At 41.7% G+C, this 22,981-nt stretch overlaps 1 protein-coding gene across 3 annotated transcripts in view; it reads right to left on the bottom strand.

Moving 5' to 3' along the window:
• Nucleotides 1-22,981, bottom strand: part of LOC139465777 (hyccin 2-like) — a 252,744-nt gene that overhangs the window by 45,807 nt on the left and 183,956 nt on the right. For all 3 annotated transcript variants that reach the window (XM_071247673.1, XM_071247674.1, XM_071247675.1), the window contains exon 7: nucleotides 16,521-16,639. In XM_071247673.1, coding sequence (XP_071103774.1) covers nucleotides 16,521-16,639 — 119 coding nt within the window. The remainder of the gene's footprint in view (nucleotides 1-16,520; nucleotides 16,640-22,981) is intronic.

Here is a 22,981-nt window from a genome sequence, read left to right as displayed (position 1 = left end):
GGTTTTCTCATTCAAGACAACTTTTTCTTTACCAGCTTGAATGATCTTATATTTTTAAAAAAAACTCTAATGACCCCAGTTTTAAGTGGCTTGGGCAAACCCTGGATTAAATAATTGGTAGAAAGTGTCTGGAAAAAAACAAAGAGGTCAGGCAATTACGGAGATCACTTTCAAGCCAGTGCTGCATTGGCTATCTTGAGTTAGAAGTGAGTGAGTGAGTTGGGTTCATTTCCGCTTTGAACACTGCTTCAGTCATATCACAAAAGTGTCAGTGTGTGTGCAACTGTGAGGCTGCTTGTACTAGTCTGACCTTAGTCTGACCTTAGTCTGACCTTAGTCTGACCTTTGTCTGACCTTCGTCTGGTTTGATAATGCTAGCCAAATGAGATACTGCAGTTTAACATGGAGTGAGTGAGTGAGTTGGGTTTAACACTGCTTTTAACAGTATTCAAGTTATATCGCGGCGTGTCAGCTTAATGTGGGAGTAAAGCTCGAAGTGATGCAGGTCCCAGACGTTTACCACTTCGGTGAAACCCATGAGCAGGGGTATGGTGCTGACAAACCTAGAAACATAATCAGGGCGAACCGGGATTCGAACCCACAATCATAGGTTTCTGGTGTGCCCAAGGGACGCAACTCTGCACAGCGAATCGAGGTGCCTTAGACGACTGGGCCACCCGTGCCCCGAGCTTAACATGGATAATATAGAGACAGTATATTGACTCCTTTCCGATCCAGTCCTTATTTTATCCCCTTAATGCTGAGCGCGAGGCAGGGTAACAAGTACCAACTTTCAGCATCATTTGGTATGACACAGCCGGCAAAGAACCACAGACATTCCACTCTCCGGAGAGACGCTCTATCCAGGGATCAGGAAATAATTTTGGCCAATCAGACATTTCATTTTATCATGACTACCTCATCATCTGAGGTGCTGGATGTTCATGCATGAATAAAAAGAATAAACTCTATCCACGAGTTCCCCCGAAGCAGTCAAACAATACTAGAAACACAATCAGGACCCCGAAGCAGTCAAACAATACCAGGAACACAATCAGGACCCCAAAGCAGTCAAACAATACCAGAAACACAATCAGGACCCCGAAGCAGTCAAACAATACCAGAAACACAATCAGGACCCCGAAGCAGTCAAACAATACCAGAAACACAATCAGGACAAATCTGGTCATGTTTCACTGGTTTCTGGCCAAGCAGCAGCAGGAGATTTATCACATTGACACATAAGGCTATATCACGATCTATTAACTTTAACAAGTGTCTATCAGTTCTAAAGATTTCAAAATACAATGTTTACCAAGTATCAAACCTACACATTAGTCTGCGAGCAGTTTGACTTAATTAATTCTCAATCATGTATTTAAGACAAATGCCGGTTCTTCATTTACAGACACCTGTGTTCTTGCATCATATTATAAACATTATAACTGGTGATCAATTCCAGATGACGACATTAACATCAATGAATCCCTACATCAATATCTTACCTAGAACAACCATATTAAAACATCATGACCTTTTCAATTCTAGTCTGGATATATCGTGGTCTTCATTATTTTCACTGTATTATAGGAGGTGTGGGAGGAGGAGACTTATAGCATGATTAGCAATCCCTGAACTGTACTTGTATAAAAAATTGTCTAAATAAATATTTTTTACAATGTTTTGTTCAACCTACTGGAGGATAAAGTGGATGAAGCTCTCATAAAATGTTATTGCTTGTCTTGCAAGGAATCTGAGGAATCGAATACATGATGCCAACTTCTTTTTTATGAGTGAGTGAGTGAGTTGGGTTTAACGCCGCTTTTAACAGTATTCCAGTTATATCACGGCGTGTCAGCTTAATGTGGGAGGAATACGTTTACCACTTCGGTGAAACCCACAAGCACGGGTGTGGTGCTGACAAACCTAGAAACATAATCAGGGCGAACCGGGATTCAAACCCACAATCATAGGTTTCTGGCGTGCCCAAGGGACGCAACTCTGCACAGCGAATCGCGGCGCCTTAGACGACTGGGCCACCAGTGCCCCCTCTTTTTTATGAGGAACACAGCGTTTCAGAGTATATATTTACTCCTTCATCAGGTGAATGATGAAGTAAGTACATACTCTAAAATGTTGTGTTCCTCATAATAAAAAGAAGTTGACATCCATAAATTCTCTTCCTTTAGTATTTCACTTCAAAATGCTATTCAAAGACTAAATGCAAAAATCTGTTTCAAAGTTATATTATGTTTAAAAAATATAACGATATTAGTTTTAGAAATTGGCTTCAGTCCTTTTAGTCCTTACCAAACTGCCGTAGTGTTAAGGTAACCTAAGAGCTTTGCTGTTTGTAAGGGTTACCCTGTATGTTATTATAAGGACTTGTGGGCTGAAACTGTTAGTTTATATCGCTGCATGTAGAGCAACGTGTTTTCAGCTGAAATTATTCAACAAAACTCAGATCACGTCTGCAAAACAAAGTGAAGAAAAATCCTGATCTGTCAATTGAACACACAGATCTACATAATCCATGCAGTCAGTCGTTAACAACAGACGATAACAACTGATAACAACAGCTCAAGTAACGCCTACTATAACAAATTGCAGCATTCAGGCCGATTTTTAAGTTTGTTTAGCAGTCCATTACGATTCCAAATTAGACAAGCAGACAATGTGTTTGATGATACTTCATCTTTTATTCATTTTTCAAATTTATTCTCCTTCAAGCTTAACATAGCCTGGGCATTCATGTTGATGATCAACGGTGCTTCTACAGGCCATGTCAAGGTGTCATGCAGCCACTGTGTCATCAAAACGCATTCCCCAGCTCCTGTCTTTGTTTCACTTATTCCCAATGCATAACACAGCATTAGACATTGGCACTGTTGTCCTCACCAAACTGCCCAATACTGTATTCTACGTAATAAGCGCCCCGCTCTAATAAGCGCCCATGGTGATATTTGCTAATACATTGGCTAATGAACAATCCCAATTGGCACCCCTTCCCATTGATCAATGTACACAAGACTTATTTTTTCTCGTGTGCTATATGCTACCTTAATTATGGGCAATTAAATTCTGGAAAAATATATTTGTCGTACAGAAACATTTCAGGCTGTCAGCAGAAACCAAGAAATTTATCTTTCAACTCTATTTTTTTTCACCAAAGTAATATTCTAGTATGAGCCCCCTATTTCTAATTTTGAGAGCATCCTGAGCGCTTATTACATCAAATACGGTAGTTAATAAGGCATCGCAAGGACTAGTAGAAATTTGCCCATTTCAAGGGTTTTATTATATATTATCATTATTAGGAGTAGGTGACTAAAACTGTTAATTTCTATTCATTATTGCTGTATCAGCACTATCCTTAACTCTTTGTGGAATGCTAGAAATAATGCCACAAGACTATGGACTGGTTCAATAATTTGAAAAAATTAACATCTCAAGTTTTGGGTTTGGGGATAATCAGGTCTGCAATTTTTCATCCAACAAAATCCACTTTTTAGGGATTTCACAGTTCAAGTAAACAAGTATTACTTGAAATACTCTCCTCCTTAACCTGAAAGTGATTGGCATCACATGGTACATGATTGCTGGTTGAGATGAAGTACACAAAAAATCTGCCATTTCAAAAACCTTTCCTTGTGTATTGGTGTCGGTGTTGGTGTTGCCCAATATCTGCGTTAACTGCTGACATGGTTACGCCTCCGTACCAGGAACAAAAACGGTCACTAGTCCACTAGTCTGAGACTAGTGAAAACCCAGAGAGACTATAGTTGTTTTCTACCCAAACCTAGCTATTTTACATAAACTTATAGCTGCAGGCTCGTTGGATTTGAACGGGTTGGTTTGGTGTTTAACTCTGCACTCAGCGATATTCCAGCCGGCGGTCTGTAAATAATCGAGTCTGGACCAGACAATCCAGTGATTTCAACAAGACAGGGAGGGGTATATTGGAGAACTAAACTAAGTTTAATATCCGACATCAAATGTTTTAAATGTTCTCATAGTAAGCACACTGTTACACCACTTCCAGCAATATTCTGATCACATCTTGGATGAGGGACGTCTGAGGTTCTCAATTTGTGTCTGTGTGGGAAATCCAACCTGGGTCTTTGAAGTATTGCAGGTATGCAGTGACCACTGGGCTATATCAATGTCCCAGTAATTTCTGATAGAGCTGAAAATTATTCAACACAGGCCTTCCGTATGACAAGGCAATGCTTTAATCCCGAGGCTACCGAACGCCTGACAAAAAGAGTGCATAGCATCCTCGGAGCCTAGCATTAATATTGGAGTGGGTTATATGATCCAATTCAGGGAGAATCAGCTGCACATTATTTTCCTAAAACTCAAACGAGAATTTACAAAATAATTATAAAACCACTTCAATATTACATTCCCTTGCATAATGTAGTCCTTTGAGCACGTATTAGAGTGGGTTTGGTGCAATTATAGATATGCATATTAAACATCACAAATCCAACTCACTCATCCTGGTTCTGTATGGTACTGGAGATATATTCTCCTGTAGTACATACGTGCCTTGTAAAGTTGCATTTTCATTGGCAATTTTAGCTAATATCTTTAGCAAACATTGAGTAACATAATGTTATAGAGGTAAGGTATTCGCAGGAATTATAATGTTCATTATGCAGATCAAACAAACAAAAATCCCAATTACATTAGTAGACTGGAGGCTTAAGAGTTTGTGCTCAGGGGAGTAGTTGAGTTAACTGCAATAAACGTGTTACATAATGGCTTTAATGGTATCATTCTGAAGATTTCACATGCTTTCATGTGTATTAGTCAAGCCCAAAAGCCATCATATTAACAGTCAGCCACCTTAATGAATGCATCGGTATGGCAAGAAAAATTAATTATTTTACAGAAAAGAGCAAAATAATCAAATATTAAAGCATTTCACACCATGAGGTTTCAGTCCACGGTCTGTTCAAGCAGGAGGATGAATGGGGCATGGATGCTCCCTCATACCAATTTCCAAGAATGATACAGAGAGATCAATCACCTTGTCATTAAAATTTTAAACTTTTCAATCCAAAGATGAATGCTTTTCTTGGGGGTAAAAACCCTAGGCTGGAGAGGTCAAACTAAAATGGGATGAAAAAAACTCACTAAAGATATCAGACAGCCAGCAGCCATGGAGGGCATATTTTCACTCAATCAAACACTACTTGGGCTCTGCAAATTCCCCCATGGTATTAGAATTGATTTTTCCACATGATGAGAGAGCCATCCTTACTGTCAGGCTTTACAAGCTTGCCACCATGTTGAAGACAGAGTGAAGCTCTGAGTGTCATCCCTGCCAGAGTGGACTGAAGATAGAACGTGGCTCAAAGGAAAACTGTTCCTGTGCTAATGCTGGACTCAGATTTATGAAAATGGTTGTCATGCACACCTGGGAAAAAGTCCTATACACCTGACTCACTTAATATACAGAGCTCCAAATAAGCTTTTGGTGTTGTGGGTATTTTACCCATGCATTTTAAAATCATTGGGTATCAGTAATTCTATCTGGGTATTAAAATTTCTGTTACCCACTAGTTTTTACACATGTGGGTATTTAAGTTAAACATTTAAATACACTATTCATCTAGTCCCTGCAAAATTGTGTTGTGTGGGTTCGAGAGCTTTATAGGACTCAAAAATACCACGATACTTCCACAAGAGTGAGTGAGTGAGTTGGGTTTAATGCCGCTTTTAACAGTATTACAGTTATATCGCGGCGTATCAGCTTAATGTGGGAGGAAAGCCCGAAGTGATGCAGGTCTCAGACGTTTACCACTTCGGTGAAACCCACGAGCACTGGTATGGTGCTGACAAACCTAGAAACATAATCGGGGCGAACCGGGGTTCGAACCCACAATCATAGGTACTTCTACAAGAAAGTGTGATGGCAAATGATCATGATGTAACTGTCATCGTGGAGTTTGGCAAGGTTGACGGAATGCCCATTTATAATTTCAAAATAAGTTGCTGATTTGCTAATCAAATACGCAGGGTTACTTCACAATATTTTGATGATACACACAAGTTTTATTTTTGTAGCGTATCTGTAATGTTCGTTCGTATTTGATACGCTTGGATTCTATTTTACTGCATATTTCTGCATTTCTGATGCGTATTTTACGCAGATACGCAACTTATCTGGAGCTCTGATATATATTTATGTGAAATAGTCATTTTAAAAATATATCCAGAATAAATTTTCTGATTAAACAAATTTATATTTTGTTTAGACAGTGTCATACCCATATTACAACATAGAAACCGACATTATTTATAATAATGTTTTGCAAGTGTTAGCAGTGATATATATATAAAAAATATCAATGTCAGGGAATAATTTTGATTATCTCCCCAAACAGATTCCATTGGGCTTAAAAGGCAAAATAGTGGTGAAAGTAATATGGACGGATCACTGAAAATCAGTGATGACACCAGCTGTTTGCAAAGTTATTCTATTGCTTTCTAAACTTCTATGCCTCAAAGAGTGTTCACACACCAACTCCACAGCATGCATCAAGGGTGTCATAGACATTCAGTAAATGAGATCAAAATCATATGTAGATATATCAAAAGATTGGAGCATATAAAAACAAGTGCAAAAGTGAGCGTGGCTCACTAATACCCCCGACCCGCCTCGTGTGTCAGTAGTTTCAAATTAAATAATGGATAGGATTAGGGTTTGAAAAATTCATAAAAAAATGGAAAATTAATAAAAATATTTTTTTTCTTTTGACTGCACCCCTCCATATGACACAGATTATATGTACTAAGTTTGAGATGAATCCACTGAATAGTTTAAGAGAATTCGCGCGGATAAAGTTTTCAGATGGACGGACGGACAGACGGACGGAACCTTGGTATAACTATAGAAGGATTGTGTTCAACATTTTTCCAGGGATCCTATATTACCGGCATGATTTGAGAGACACCAACAATGGAGGAATATTGAAGTTTCCTGGGTATGGTTTCATCTTGGAATGAGTTTATGATTGAGCAGAGTTTAGTGTCGCTTTCCACAGTATTTTTGCCATTTTTCATGGTAGTGTGTCAGCATCAGGCTAGAGAAAAGTGACACAGGTTGTAATGGTTACCACTGACTTGGTGGTGAAAGTACTTTGACAAAGGTGAGGTGAAATGGGGTTTAACGTCACGTCCAAGGTTATTGCGCTTCCATAGCGACTTGCATGTATGTGTGTGTGCGTGTGTGTGTGTGGCTGCTTGTACTAGTCCGGACTGATGCCTATTTATAGTGCTGGCACATTGAGATACCATGCCGCAGTTTAACATGACTACCCCACTCAGACACTATATACTGACTCCGAGCCCACCAGTCCATTCATATGTTATATTTTCATACTACAGTCCCTTTCATACTTTCAACTAGACCTCCACAGTCTCCGAGCCGAACCTCTTTGTTTTAGCCCCTAAATGCAGAGCGCCAGACAGGGTAGTAACAAGTACCATCTTTTAACATCTCTTGGTATGACACGGCTGGGGATCGAACCCCAAACCTTCCGCTGTCTGGGCAGACACTCCACCACTCCACCACTAGAGGCGGTAATTCAACAAAGACATAGTTTAATTGTCCTTAATAGGTGTGTGATACAAAAAAATACTCTTGATCATTAAATCTGGATGTAAAACAGTTTGGACACTTTGGAAGAAGATTTTGTCTTCCATTAAACAACACATGTATTTGTTTTTCTAAACAAATTGAAATACTTTATAGCCCCCAGCATATGTCAACGTTCAATGAACACATCATTATCCTACTCTGACTTCATGCTGTAGGGGGAAAATGTTACACACCAACCATGTTATATTCCTGGGGGGCCTTGGATTATAGTTTAGACAGGATATAGTTTTTTGGTCATTTGCTTCAAAACATAAAAATTATCTCAAAGAAGGAACAAATATTCTTTTATTCACAAAACATTTGTGCATGCAAGGGTGAGTCAGTGTGTGTGATGTGCGTGCGCATGCATGTTTTTGTGCATGAGTGTGTGCGTAAAAAACCCAGAGGAACATACATTTTTTAAAGAATTTTTGAACAGTTTCTACAATATCAAATGATTGGTTCCAATAACAGTACAGTTCATCACTCCATGTGCCTGTCTGTGCTGGGTAATGTTGCCTTGTCCGGTCTTTGTCCAGACTAGTAACCAGTATCCTGTGGGAAATTGGGCAACTGTCTGCCACCAATCAATCATTTTTCTTCACTATCCGTGCTTCGTGTAAATCCCGGTTCTACATTACACTTGAGAAGGGTCCAGTTGACCCTACATGGTGAAGATGTTAGTCCTATAACCGCCTGGTCCAGCCAAGTCACTTAGCCTGACCACCTGGTCCAACCAAGTCACTTAGCCTGACCACCTGGTCAGACCAAGTCACTTAGCCTGACCACCTGGTCCAATCAAGTCACTTAGCCTGACCACCTGGTCCAACCAAGTCACTTAGCCTGACCATCTGGTCCAACCAAGTCACTTAGCCTGACCACCTGGTCCAACCGAGTCACTTAGCCTGACCACCTGGTCAGACCGAGTCACTTAGCCTGACCACCTGGTCCAACCACTTCACTTAGCCTGACCACCTGGTTCAATCAAGTCACTTGACCACCTGGTCCAACCAAGTCACTTAGCCTGACCACCTGGTCCAACCAAGTCACTTAGCCTGACCACCTGGTCCAACCAAGTCACTTAGCCTGACCACCTTGTCCAACCAAGTCACTTAGCCTGACCACCTGGTCCAACCAAGTCACTTAGCCTGACTACCTGGTCCAATCAAGTCACTTAGCCTAACCACCTGATCCAATCAAGTCACTCGACCTCCTGGTCCAATCAAGTCACTTAGCCTGACCATCTGGTCCAACCAAGTCACTTAGCCTGACCACCTGGTTCAACCAAGTCACTTAGCCTGACCACCTGGTCCAACCAAGTCACTTAGCCTGACCACCTGATCCAACCAAGTCACTTAGCCTGACCACCTGGTCCAACCAAGTCACTTAGCCTGACCACCTGGTCCAACCAAGTCACTTAGCCTGACCACCTGGTTCAATCAAGTCACTTGACCACCTGGTCCAACCAAGTCACTTAGCCTGACCACCTTGTCCAACCAAGTCACTTAGCCTGACCACCTGGTCCAACCAAGTCACTTAGCCTGACCACCTGGTCCAACCAAGTCACTTAGCCTGACCACCTGGTCCAATCAAGTCACTTGACCACCTGGTCCAACCAAGTCACTTAGCCTGACCACCTGGTCCAACCAAGTCACTTAGCCTGACCATCTGGTCCAACCAAGTCACTTAGCCTGACCAACTGGTCCAACCAAGTTACTTAGCCTGACCATATTATCCAACCAAGTCACTTAGCCTGACCACCTGGTTCAATCAAGTCACTTGACCACCTGGTCCAACCAAGTTACTTAGCCTGACCACTTTGTCCAATCAAGTCACTTAGCCTGACCACTTTGTCCAATCAAGTCACTTGACCACCTGGTCCAACCAAGTCACTTAGCCTGACCACATATTACACAGTAAGAAACAGTGTCCTCAGTGAAAAGTACAGCGGACCAGCTTCAGTGGCAGAGATCAGTGATGTCATTTGATTGTAACTAAATCCTAGCCGATGAAGTCACAATAATTTGCAAAGCATTGTGATGCAGTTTCATGGCATCAATATTTTCTGGGAGACATCACTTGATCTCACCAAAACTGCTGTGGAAGCCACTTTCAGATTATAAATTGTATTAGCCAAAATTATTTGCAAGTTAAAAATGCATTAATACATCCTTAAATCTGTAGTTGTAACGTTAACATGTCCTGTTTCAGTAAAGAGGTCATGGCACATTTCTGCAGAAGAAGTGTTCTGTAGCCTATAATATGATACTTGCAGATATCAGGCACCTGGCAATATAAACGAAATAAAAGCCATGTCCTATTCACGCTGTAAATCTGATCCACAACAAAACCTATGCCGCAAGTGTTGTTAGGGCTTGCCCAGTGTTGTTGATTTAGCTCTGTACAACACATATTATCAATTTAGCTACAAAGTTATGACAGCAATACATCATTGATTCTACATCATGGACAAGTGTTGTTTGGCTAGCCACTGTCTGACAGGCGTATTAGCACACACAGGCTCTGTCAGCACTATTTTGAATCCATATATGTTGTAAGAATTCGGGACAGACAAACCCTGAGGACAAATTCCCCAAGGAAAACAAAACAAAAAAAATGGACAAAAGCCTATGGGATAAATCCAATGAGGTCTCTGATTCATCTGTGTGTTCAGCAATCAATCCAATCGATTAGGTTTATCCAAATACCATGTGGCCTTATCTCGGTACTCACATAGAACCACTATTCACTAACTAATCAACTCAACTCATCAAGGAAACAAATATAATGGGCATTGGACGCACAGTACCAAGGTGAGTATTGAGAAAGGTGAGGGATGATTGAGTACACCACTTTCAACGCTATTTGTCTGAACCACTGCAATTCGCTGTCCTGAGTTGCATCCCTTTGATGCACCAGACACCTATGATCAAATACCAGTTTCGCTTTCTGGCTTTGTCAGCACCATGTTCGTGGGATTTCACAAAAGTGGGAAACATCTAAACCTACATCACTTCCTTCCTCCCACATCACGCAGACATACATGTTATAACCATGTGGAACTGCATCACGCTCTTCCCAGGTCCCAGCATTGACCCCGCTTAACCAGTCTGGGCCGAAATTTTTGAGCTATTTGTCCAAACTTGGCTCTTAGCTCCATTTTTGGTACATTTTACTGTTATCATATGGACCAGGGCACATTTTGTGTGACCCTGTGTGATGAAGGACCAATGTCTAGATTTAACCACTTTATGGCCATTTGATTGACCCTGTCTGGCAAGTATTGTCTAGACATTGTGACCATCTAATATCCATTTGAGTGACCCTGTGTGGCAAGCATTGTCTAGACATTGTTACCATCTAATATATCCATTTGAGTGACCCTGTGTGGCAAGCATTGTCTAGACATTGTTACCAACTAATATCCATTTGAGTGACCCTGTGTGGCCAGCAAGCATCGTCTAGACATTGTTACCAACTTATGCCCATTTGATTGACCCTGTGTGGCAAGCAAGCATTGTCTAGACATTGTTACCAACTAATGCCCATTTGAGTGACCCTGTGTGGCAAACATTGTCTAGACATTGTTACCAACTTAAGCCTAGTTGATTCACCCTGTGTGGCAAGCATTGTCTAGACATTGTTACCAATTGATGCCCATTTGAGTGACCCTGTGTGGCAAGCATTGTCTAGACATTGTTACCAACTAATGCCCATTTGAGTGACCCTGTGTGGCAAGCATTGTCTAGACATTGTTACCAACTAACATCCATTTGAGTGACCCTGTGTGGCAAGCATTGTCTAGATATTGTTACCAACTAATATCCATTTGAGTAACCCTGTGTGGCAAGCAAGCATTGTCTAGACATTGTTACCAACTAATGCCTATTTGATTGACCCTGTGTGGCAAGCAAGCATTGTCTAGACATTGTTACCAACTAATGCCCATTTGAGTGACCCTGTGTGCCAAGGGCACATAAACCCAGGCCTAGCTCATGTTATAACTCCCATACTATACCATTCATTGTGACCACTGAATCGCTATTCTAGATACCCTGTACAACAAGTACAGTCTACATGTTACATAACAAAATATCGGTGTAAGGACGCATACACCTATTCCTAGCTCCAGTAATACCTCTTGTTCAACCTCTGAAGATCCTGGGTAGAATAGGTCTTCAGCAACCCATGCTTGCTGTAAAAGGCGACTATGCTTGTCCAAAGAGGCGACTATGCTTGTCGTAAGAGGCGACTAACAGGATTGTGTAGTCAGGCTCGCTGACTTGGTTGATGCATGTCATCGCATCCCAATTATGTGGATCGATGCTCATGATGTCAATCACTTGATTGTCTGGTCCAAAATTGAATTTTTACAAATCACCGTCATATAGCTGAAATATTGCCGAGTGTGGCGTTAAACAACAAATCAATCAAAGCAAAACAAACAAGCATGAAATACTCACATCCCCCGCCAGTATGACATGTCGGGTGTGTGAAATGCATAAGCTCCTGTGAACTATGTTCACTGGGCCTTTTTGTAAAGAAATATAGTACGATTTTCAAGATCTACTCCGGAAACGAGGACTCCCGCCATTTTCAGTCTAAATCAAAGTCGTTGCCATGGAAACTCGAAAAATAACTTTTTTAAAAATCCCAAACTATCAAAAGGCACCAGTTTACGACTAGATCTATCTATGTGCCAAGTTTGGTGAAGAAATATCGTACAGTTTTCAAGATCTGCTCTGGAAACGAGGTCTACAGCCATTTTCAGTCTAAATCAAAGTCGGTGCCATGGAAACTCAAAAATTTATTTTTTTTTAAATCCCAAACTATCAAAAGGCACCAGTTTACCACTAGATCTATCTATGTGCCAAGTTTGGTGAAGAAATATGGTACGGTTTTCAAGATCTGCTCCGGAAACTAAATGTGACGGAAGGAGGGACGGAAAGCACCCATTCTTATATCCCCCTTCCACTTCGTGGCGGGGGATAAAAACCTCCTGTTCCATACAAAGCTGACCTGTGAAGATTCCGGGGTATAGCTCTTCAGCAACCCATACTTGCCGTAAAAAGTGACTATGCTTGTCGTAAAAGGCGACTAACGGGATCGGGTGGTCAGGCTCGCTGACTTGGTTGACGCATGTCATCGATTCCAATTGCGTGGATCGATGCTCATGATTTCAATCACTGGATTGTCTGGTCCCGACTCGATTATTTTACAGACCGCCGTCATATAGCTGGAATATTGCTGAGTGCGGCGTTAAACAACAAACAAACAAACAAACAACAAGCCATTCAAAGCCATGAATCAAACACCATACACAACAAGTATTTGTCACAGAGTGACGAAATATCCCCCGCCTGTACACCATAGTACCAAATATGAAGACAATCCAGCGATTAGTTCTTGAGATATTGTGGCAACACCGTTTTCCAACTCCAAAAACAGATTTGCCTGCTGTGACCTTGAAAATGGGGTCAAGGTCACCAAATCTGACAGGTGTATGCGGTGTCTGTATATACACTATAGTTCCAAATATGAAGACAATCCAGCGATTAGTTCTTGAGATATCGCGGCAACACTGTTTTCTAACTCCAAAAGCAGATTTGCCTGCTGTGACCTTGAAAATGGGATCAAGGTGACCAAAACCGACTGGTGTCTGCGGAGTCTGTATATACACCATAGTTCCAAATATGAAGACAATCCAGTGTTTAGTTCTTGAGATATCGCGGCAACACCGTTTTCCAACTCTAAAAGCAGATTTGTCTGCTGTGACCTTGAAAATGGGATCAAGGTCACCAAAACCGACTGGTGTCTGCGGAGTCTGTATATACACCATAGTTCCAAATATGAAGACATTCCAGAGATTAGTTCTTGAGATATTGCGGCAACACCGTTTTCCAACTCCAAAAGCAGATATGCCTGCTGTGACCTTGAAAATGGGGTCAAGGTCACTAAAACCAACTGGTGTCTGCGGAGTCTGTATATACACCATAGTTCCAAATATGAAGACAATCCAGAGATTAGTTCTTGAGATATTGCGGCAACACCGTTTTCCAACTCCAAAAGCAGATATGCCTGCTGTGACCTTGAAAATGGGGTCAAGGTCACCAAAACCGACTGGTGTCTGCGGAGTCTGTATATACACCATAGTTCCAAATATGAAGACATTCCAGAGATTAGTTCTTGAGATATTGCGGCAACACCGTTTTCCAACTCCAAAAGCAGATATGCCTGCTGTGACCTTGAAAATGGGGTCAAGGTCACCAAAACCGACTGGTGTCTGCGGAGTCTGTATATACACCATAGTTCCAAATATGAAGACAATCCAGTGTTTAGTTCTTGAGATATCGCGGCAACAAACAGGTGGGACATACGGACGGACGTACGGACGGACGTACGGACGGTCGTGAATACTATATCCCCCGCTTCGCGCTTTCGCGCGGCGGGGGATAACAACCTGAAAAGAAAACAACACAACGCAGCTGTATTGAACCTAACAAACTGGCCATTTTTTTCAATCTTGATACGAATTCAAGTTTCAAAAATGAGTAGTACGCCACAAGGTTTCCAATGCAGGTCATTGATTGTGGCGCCCCCTGCAGGCTGGGAGTTGTGGCAGCCAGACTGTATGCTGTGTGTATTACACACACCTGATTGAAGCATCAAGGCAAGTTTCAACGTGGATAATCAGGTTGAAGGAAAACCTTCATTCTCCCCACACCAGACAAGTTTCACAATGGTCGTGTCGGATACAAGCTTTTAACAATCATGTACAATTTGGTCAAAAAGCACTGAGCTATGTAGGATGCGTGCTTGCACTGTTAATTCTTGCAACTGATGCTGCATCGTTTGAGGATATCAGATGTATTAGTGCTAAAGAGTCATGTTCAAGCAATTTGTGCCGATTAATGATGATGACAACTTACAAAACGTTTTGAAGCAGTTACATTTCTAGGTAAATGCTACTTAAATATGGTTCCTTGGCAACCTGTGTTTTATACTTATCAAAACTGTCAGCATCAGAGTGGAAATAACAGTGCTACTAAAGGGGGATGATGAGCACCGAGAGAGTCTATTCTAATCTGGACATGTTATGTATATTTGTTGTTTGACGCTGCAATATGAGGCAGCCTGTAAATAATTGAATCTGGAATTGAGACAATCCAGTGATTGATATTATGAGCATCGATCTGCGCATGTACGATGACATGCAACTATTCTGATCAATGTGAATGGATGGCAACCTTGATGGCTCATATCCTCAGGCAACCTTAATGGCTCATATCCTCAGGCAACCTTGATGGCTCATATCCTCAGGCAAGAGAACAAGTGATGGCATCTACTCTAGGAGATCCATAGATGGCAACTTCTACAGATAAACTATTCTGATCAATGTAAATGGATGGCAACCTTGATGGCTCATACCTTCAGGCAACCTTGATGGCTCATATCCTCAGGAAAGAGAACAAGTGATGGCATCTACTCTAGGAGATCCATAGATGGCAACTTCTACAGATAAGCTATTCTGATCAATGTAAATGGATGGCAACCTTGATGGCTTATGCCTTCAGGCAACCTTGATGGCACATATCCTCAGGCAAGAAAACAAGTGATGGCATCTACTCTAGGAGATCCATAGATGGCAACTTCTACAGATAAACTATTCTGATCAATGTAAATGGATGTCAACCTTGATGGCTCATACCCTCAGGCAACCTTGATGGCTCATATCCTCAGGCAAGAGAACAAGTAATGGCATCTATACTCTAGGAGATCCATAGATGGCAACTTCTACAGATAAGCTATTCTGATCAATGTAAATGGATGGCAACCTTGATGGCTCATACCCTCAGGCAACCTTGATGGCTCATATCCTCAGGCAAGAGAACAAGTGATGGCATCTATACTCTAGGAGATCCATAGATGGTAACTTCTACAGATAAACTATTCTGAGCAATGTGAATGGATGGCAGCCTTGATGGTTCATATACTCTGGCATCTATTTCAAGGAGATCCATAGATGGCAACTTCTACAGATCAACTAAATCGATAGAAGTTCAAAGGATGGCAACTCTGAGGGCTCGCCTACTCTGGCAAGAGAACTGGTGATGTCATCTACTCTGAGAGATCCATAGATGGTAGGGCTGGGCTCATATACTCTGGCATCTATTCAAGGAGATCCATAGATGGCAACTTCTACAGATCAACTATTCTGATCCATGTGAATGGATGGCAACTCTGAAGGCTCACCTACTCTGGCAAGAGAACTGGTGATGTCATCTACTCTGACAGATCCATAGATGGTAGGGGTGGGCTCATATACTCTGGCATCTATTCAAGGAGATCCATAGATGGCAACTTCTACAGATCAACTATTCTGATCCATGTGAATGGATGGCAACTCTGAATGCTCGCCTACTCTGGCAAGAGAACTGGTGATGTCATCTACTCTGGGAGATCCATACATGGTAGGGCTGGGCCGAACCCAAATTTACAACCCGTCTGACTGCTGTAGGTCCTAAGTTTTACCAGAGTCCTACTGGGGTGCTTAGGTTGACACATAAAACGATCTGACCATGCATATATACACATAGGTTGACAGAATCTATATCTTTACTCAAACAAACAAAAGTCGGATGGACAGCATGCACAGTCAGCAATAAATGCAAACATTTGGCGAATCATTGTGTAACCATGGAGTCATACAGTAATGTGACTAACCACGGGTAGACCTGTGCGTATCAGAGTCATACTCAGGACCCATCCAACACAAGTACCCGAGTTAGCTGACCCAGCCCTAATAGATGGTCACTTTTACAGACCAACTATTTTCTGCCAGTGATCCATGTATATATTGGTGACTCACCTGTTCTGGCCGTTGACACTCTCATACTGAGGGTAGGGGCCACTCTTCCACGTCTCCTGGCTCTGGTTGTAGCGAGATAGGGCACTCTCGGTCAGTGTCAGTGTGCTCAGGTTGCTGGGCTGAAACACACAATACACACATAGAGATGTGGACACACAGAAGTTGCACACACAATACACACACAGATGTGGACACACAGGAGTTGCACACACAATACATACACAGATGTGGACACTCAGGAGTTGCTCACACAATACATACAGAGAGATGTGGACACTCAGGAGTTGCACACACAATACATACAGAGAGATGTGGACACACAGGAGTTGCACACACAATACATACAGAGAGATGTGGACACACAGGAGTTGCACACACAATACATACAGAGAGATGTGGACACTCAGGAGTTGCACACACAATACATACAGAGAGATGTGGACACTCAGGAGTTGCACACACAATACATACAGAGAGATGTGGACACTCAGGAGTTGCTCACTCACCACACACACAGATGTGGACACACAGGAGTTGCTCACACAATACATACAGAGAGATGTGGACACTCAGGAGTTGCTCACTCACCACACACACAGATGTGGACACACAGGAGTTGCACACACAATACACACAGAGAGATGTCGTCACTGAGGAGTTGCACACACAATACACACAGATGTTGATGCTCAGGAGTTGCACACACAATACACACACAGAGATGTGGACACACAGAAGTTGCACACACAATACACACATAGAGAGGTGGACACACAGGAGTTGCACACACAATACACACATAGAGAGGTGGACAGTCCATTTGAAAGCCATCAAATATTTTTATAGTATGAGCTTCAATATAGGCAGAATAACAGTTACATCATAGCAGGTAACTGTGTTACTGGCCTGGATACATTGAAGCTGTATTTTATAGTATGAACTTCAATATAGGCAATATAACAGTTACATCATAGGAGGTAACTGTGTTACTGGCCTGGATACATTGAAGCTGTATTAAAAAGTTACCTGCACTTTGACCACAGTTTTATCACAGATGCATTTTGAATGTAGCGAAATTGGTCCCTGGCACCTCAAGACAACATACGTAGTTTCACTCTCCGCTGATGCTGCTTTCTATAACCCAGTCTCAGTTATTCCACGCGCTAGTTACCATTGCTCACTATATTTCATGATTTCGGGTTAGAATTGATCTTCAGCCACCCATGATTGTCCTAAGAGACGACTAACAGAATCTGGTTGTCAGGCTCGCTGACTTGATTGGTGTATGTCACCTTTTACCAATTGTGCATATCGATGCTCATGATGTCAATCAATGGATTGTCTGGTCCAGATTTTATTATTCACAGAACGCCCTGATAAAGCTGGAATATTGCTATGTGCTGTGTTAAACAACAAACAAAGAAACAAATCACCATATTTCACAGATATCAGAGATGAGGTTAATTTGGGTTAAGCGTCACGTTCAGGGTTAGTGCACTTATATAGCGATATAGCAAATTGGAATTTCCTAGTTTATGTTATAGTTATATTCATAACAGCGCTAATGAATATGAAGAAAATTTAATGCTTAGTTTAACATTATTGCATTGGATGCAATTCTAAAATTCAATGTTAAAATACCTCTGAACTTTGGAAAATAAGAACTTTAAAAAAAATTCCAATTGTGAAGAAAATAACAATTTTTCCCAATTTACCAGTCAAGGACACTAAGTTTGGTATCCTAGATAAATCCCTGGAGTGTGTCTTTGTGAGCGTGTGCGTGTGAGTTTGTGTGTTTGTGTGTTTGTGTGCATGCGTGTATGGTTGATTTGTACTAGTCCGGACTTACGCCAGTTTTATAGTGCTTACCCACTGAGATACCATGCCGCAGTTTAACATGGATATGACACAAGCAAGGACTAAACCAATGATCTCCTGCTCTCTGGGCAGATGCTCTCTCCACCAGACCACAGAGGAGGCTGTAAATATCAGAAAAACGGCCACTTGGAATATATGTTGATGCAAAACAACTGTTTCTGACCTCGATTCACTAGAAATTGAAATTGCATTTCTCCAAGGCAACCACCAGTCCACCAGTGAACGAGTTGTAGTGACCTATACTTTTGACATTCACAGCAGAAAATACACGAAAAGTACACGATGTCTAGAAGACTGCCTTAATGGTTTGTATGAACAATAATCATCAGCCATTGAGACCTCCTGATCCCAATTCCAGTGGCCTCTCACAGTGAGCGCCATAAGGTCGTGGGCACCGCCTCAGCCTGGATCCCTCGGGTCTGGTTCACTTTAACACTAATGTCACGTCCTTACCACTTCAGCACTTCACCAGGGTCTAACTATCTGGGGCTCTTGAGGACTCATTTTTTACCCCAGTTTCAGACGGATGAGATGAAAAACTGAACGGAGGTTTTGAAGAGGGACAAGTATTGGCAAATTTGATTCAAGTTGTTCAAAAAAGTTTGACTAATAACTAATTTTTTTATTTTATTTTTTTTTTAGGGGGGGAGTAGGGGTGGGCTGGGGAGGAGATGGGGAGGGGGGGAGAGGGAGGAGAGAAGGAATGCAATCTAACAGTTAATGTTAACAGGCTAATGAGTGATTGAGGGAGTCCATGTGGTTTTACGCAGCCAGCGCTAATCTTTAGCCTGCTGAATTGTTTTAGCATAAGGTGGTGTAAAGGGGGTGGACGATTTCAAACAGTCGGTGCTTCATTAAACAAAGGCAAACTGAAGAAATATTTTGCACATTTATTCCTGATATAAAACTATACATTACCATACAAAAATATCCTGATGTTTTCAATCATACCACGGGGTTATACAAGTCTGTGATCATACCAAGGTAAAGTCCAAAGCAAACATGAACTGTGTAAATTTTCTTGAACTTACCTGAATTACGTCAGTTTAACACACTGCACTTCTTTACAGAGTCTCAGTTTCACCTACTGCTCTACTTTACAGAGTCTCAGTTTCACCTACTGCTCTGCTTTACAGAGTCTCAGTTTCACCTACTGCTCTGCTTTACAGAGTCTCAGTTTCACCTACTGCTCTGCTTTACAGAGTCTCAGTTTCACCTACTGCTCTGCTTTACAGAGTCTCAGTTTCACACACTGCTCTGCTTTACAGAGTCCCAGTTTCACACACTGCTCTGCTTTACAGAGTCTCAGTTTCACACACTGCTCTGCTTTACAGAGTCTCAGTTTCACACACTGCCCTGCTTTACAGAGTCCCAGTTTCACACACTGCTCTGCTTTACAGAGTCTCAGTTTCACACACTGCTCTGCTTTACAGAGTCCCAGTTTCACACACTGCTCTGCTTTACAGAGTCCCAGTTTCACACACTGCTCTGCTTTACAGAGTCCCAGTTTCACACACTGCTCTGCTTTACAGAGTCTCAGTTTCACACACTGCTCTGCTTTACAGAGTCCCAGTTTCACCTACTGCTCTGCTTTACAGAGTCTCAGTTTCACACACTGCTCTGCTTTACAGAGTCCCAGTTTCACACACTGCTCTGCTTTACAGAGTCTCAGTTTCACACACTGCTATGCTTTACAGAGTCTTAGTTTCACACACTGCTATGCTTTACAGAGTCTCAGTTTCACACACTGAACTACTTTACAGAGTCTCAGTTTCACACAGCTCACTGCCTACAATGTCTCAGTTTCACACAGCTCACTGCCTACAATGTCTCAGTTTCACACAGCTCACTGCCTACAATGTCTCAGTTTCACACAGCTCACTGCCTACAACGTCTCAGATTCACACAGCTCACTGCCTACAATGTCTCAGTTTCACACAGCTCTCTGCCTACAATGTCTCAGCTTTACACAGCTCTCTGGCTACAATGTCTCAGTTTCACACAGCTCACTGCCTACAACGTCTCAGTTTCACACAGCTCACTAACTACATTGTCTAAGTTTCACACAGCTCGCTGCCTACAATGTCTTGACCAAGACTGAAAGTGGACAACATATGTGGATCACAGTCCCTTGTTGATTCTCTTTTATCTACAAGAACCCATGTGCACTAGCAACAAATACCAATAACTACCAAGTTGTAAATCTTTATCAAATTGATGTGTTGATTCAAAACGTGATGAGATGAATTTTCTAATACTTTGCAACCATTCTTATGTCAGTGCTAGGATTCAGTCTCCCATTAAACCAGCCACTCCTACATCATCAGTGACTACGGGAGATCAAATGTCAGTGCTAAATAAAAGACAGGAATCTTAAAATAACTCAAACCTACTCCTATTAAAAGTATTGAGCATGAGATACGTCATGAGTGAGTGAGTGAGTGAGTTTGATTTTACGCCGCTTTTAGCATTATTCCAGCAATATCACGGCGGGGGACACCAGAAATGGGCTTCACACATTGTACCCATGTCGGGAATCGAACCCGGGTCTTCGGCGTGACGAGCGAACGCTTTAACCACTAGGCTACCCGACCGCCCCGAGATACGTCATGTCTCCCTGACCTGCCATGTTGTAGCAGATAATGGAAGGCTGGTCACAAGCTTTCGTCTCATCACTGTCAAGTGGTTCGTCGGGAACGACGTTGTAGATATGCATTTGTAAATTAATAATGCCTATGGACGCATATTTCATACTTCAATTCAATCAGTTGAGTGAATCGGTTGAGTATTCATTTGCAGTTACCAGTTTCATGACTAAAACATGGATTCCATATCTTGTATCTGTGCTCGAAATTAGCATATGAAAGTCGGTGGTTGTGTCATCACTGAGTGATTGGAAAATAAGGTGTCCCTAGGTTCCAGTACTACATATTCTCATGATGAGTGAACATACCACCCATGTGGCCAACAAGTGAGTGAGTGAGTGAGTGAGTGAGTGAGTGAGTGAGTGAGTGAGTGAGTGAGTGAGTGAGTGAGTGAGTGAACATACCACCCACGTGGCCAACAAGTGAGTGAATGAGTGAGTAAGTGAGTGAGTGAGTGGTACCCATGTGTGAATCAAACCCAGGCCTTCAGCTTGTCACAAGCAAACACTTTAACCACTAGGCTACCCCATGGCCCTTTGGCAAGTAAACCTCCACCAAAAAGAGAATCCCTCCACAATGTATATAATGAATTGGCAATAGATCTTATCAAGATGTACCTAATTCTTTGGCCAACATCAGCTTATCTAAAGACATCAGGTTTATCACGCAAAAAGAGAATCTAGTACAAACCATAGCAATAGTTGCAAAAAATCACAGCAGTGTGAACATTAAAGCCAAAAATTCCTCATCAAAGTTCTACAATCAGCAGTAATTGAGGCTGACGCTCTGTCATCAGCTTCCAAAGCGATCTTAGCAAAAATGGTCTTTTCTTTGATGGCAGCAAAGAGAGGGAACTTGGGTGGAATAACCCATCACCATCAGCTCCGGGACTGCCAAGGAAACCTTTGATTTGACAGGTAATGCCAGCAGAGCTATTTCTTGAGTCTACCACAAATGAAATCATCGGGCTCTAATGTGATTTGTGACATTTGACTGGGATTTGACTTAGGAAAAAGCAACACATACAAACAGTACAAGACAAGGGGATCACAACTTGCTGTTATACTTTCATTGATCCAGACAACCTAAGAATCTTATATGTATTGTCTAGAAGATTGGATCGGTTGTATTTGTGATATTTTTCCTGATGGCTTTTTGCTGATCTGGAGCAAAAAGTAAATTGAACATATCAGAGGTGCTAACTACACCATTAATGCCCAATCTGTGATATCTGGTTAAACTGGAGTAACTTTTACTTATTTTTCGGTATGGTTGGTGCATAGGCACGCAAATCATATTGCACTATATCATAATATTTAGAGATGTATTGCGATCGTAGGGCCTAAAATATTCATGACTAATGGCAAGGATTAATCTCCTTGTGATACATGTATTGCTGACGGACATATTGCAATATTCCGGTATACCGGTGTATCACTATTTGTCAATAATGATCCAAGCTGATCAAAGTTCGTTCGCCTGTTTTCATTTCAAATATCTATACCTGTCCACCACTGGACATCATTGCTAACTTTTAGTCGTACCCAGTGCACATGTCATTTACATTCGGTATACTTTTCGCAAATTTTCACACATACGATCAACAGTTATTTGATAGAAATCAGAAACGACAAAATATTTCTCAAAGTAATATTAATCACAAGTTCCCCAAAGCAGACTTCCAGATGGGATGTCATGTTGATCTTCAGGAAAATTAAAGTGCAGTCACAAAGAGGAATAATTTTCATTGACATTAACATTTGAGTGTGTGAGTGAGTGAGTATGGTTTTACGCCGTTTTTAGCATTATTCCAGCAATATCACGGCGGGGGACACCAGAAATGGGCTTCACTTATTGTACCCATGTCGGGAATCAAACCCAGGTCTTCGGCGTGACGAGCGAATGCTTTAACCACTAGGCTACCCGACCGCCCCTCAT

This window comes from Haliotis cracherodii, unplaced genomic scaffold (genome assembly GCF_022045235.1).
Source record: "Haliotis cracherodii isolate W230 unplaced genomic scaffold, xgHalCrac1.p SCAF_18, whole genome shotgun sequence".
Classification (NCBI taxonomy): domain Eukaryota; kingdom Metazoa; phylum Mollusca; class Gastropoda; order Lepetellida; family Haliotidae; genus Haliotis; species Haliotis cracherodii.
The sequence above is the reverse complement of the archived record's forward strand: the minus strand, read 5'-3'. Positions and strand labels throughout refer to the sequence as shown.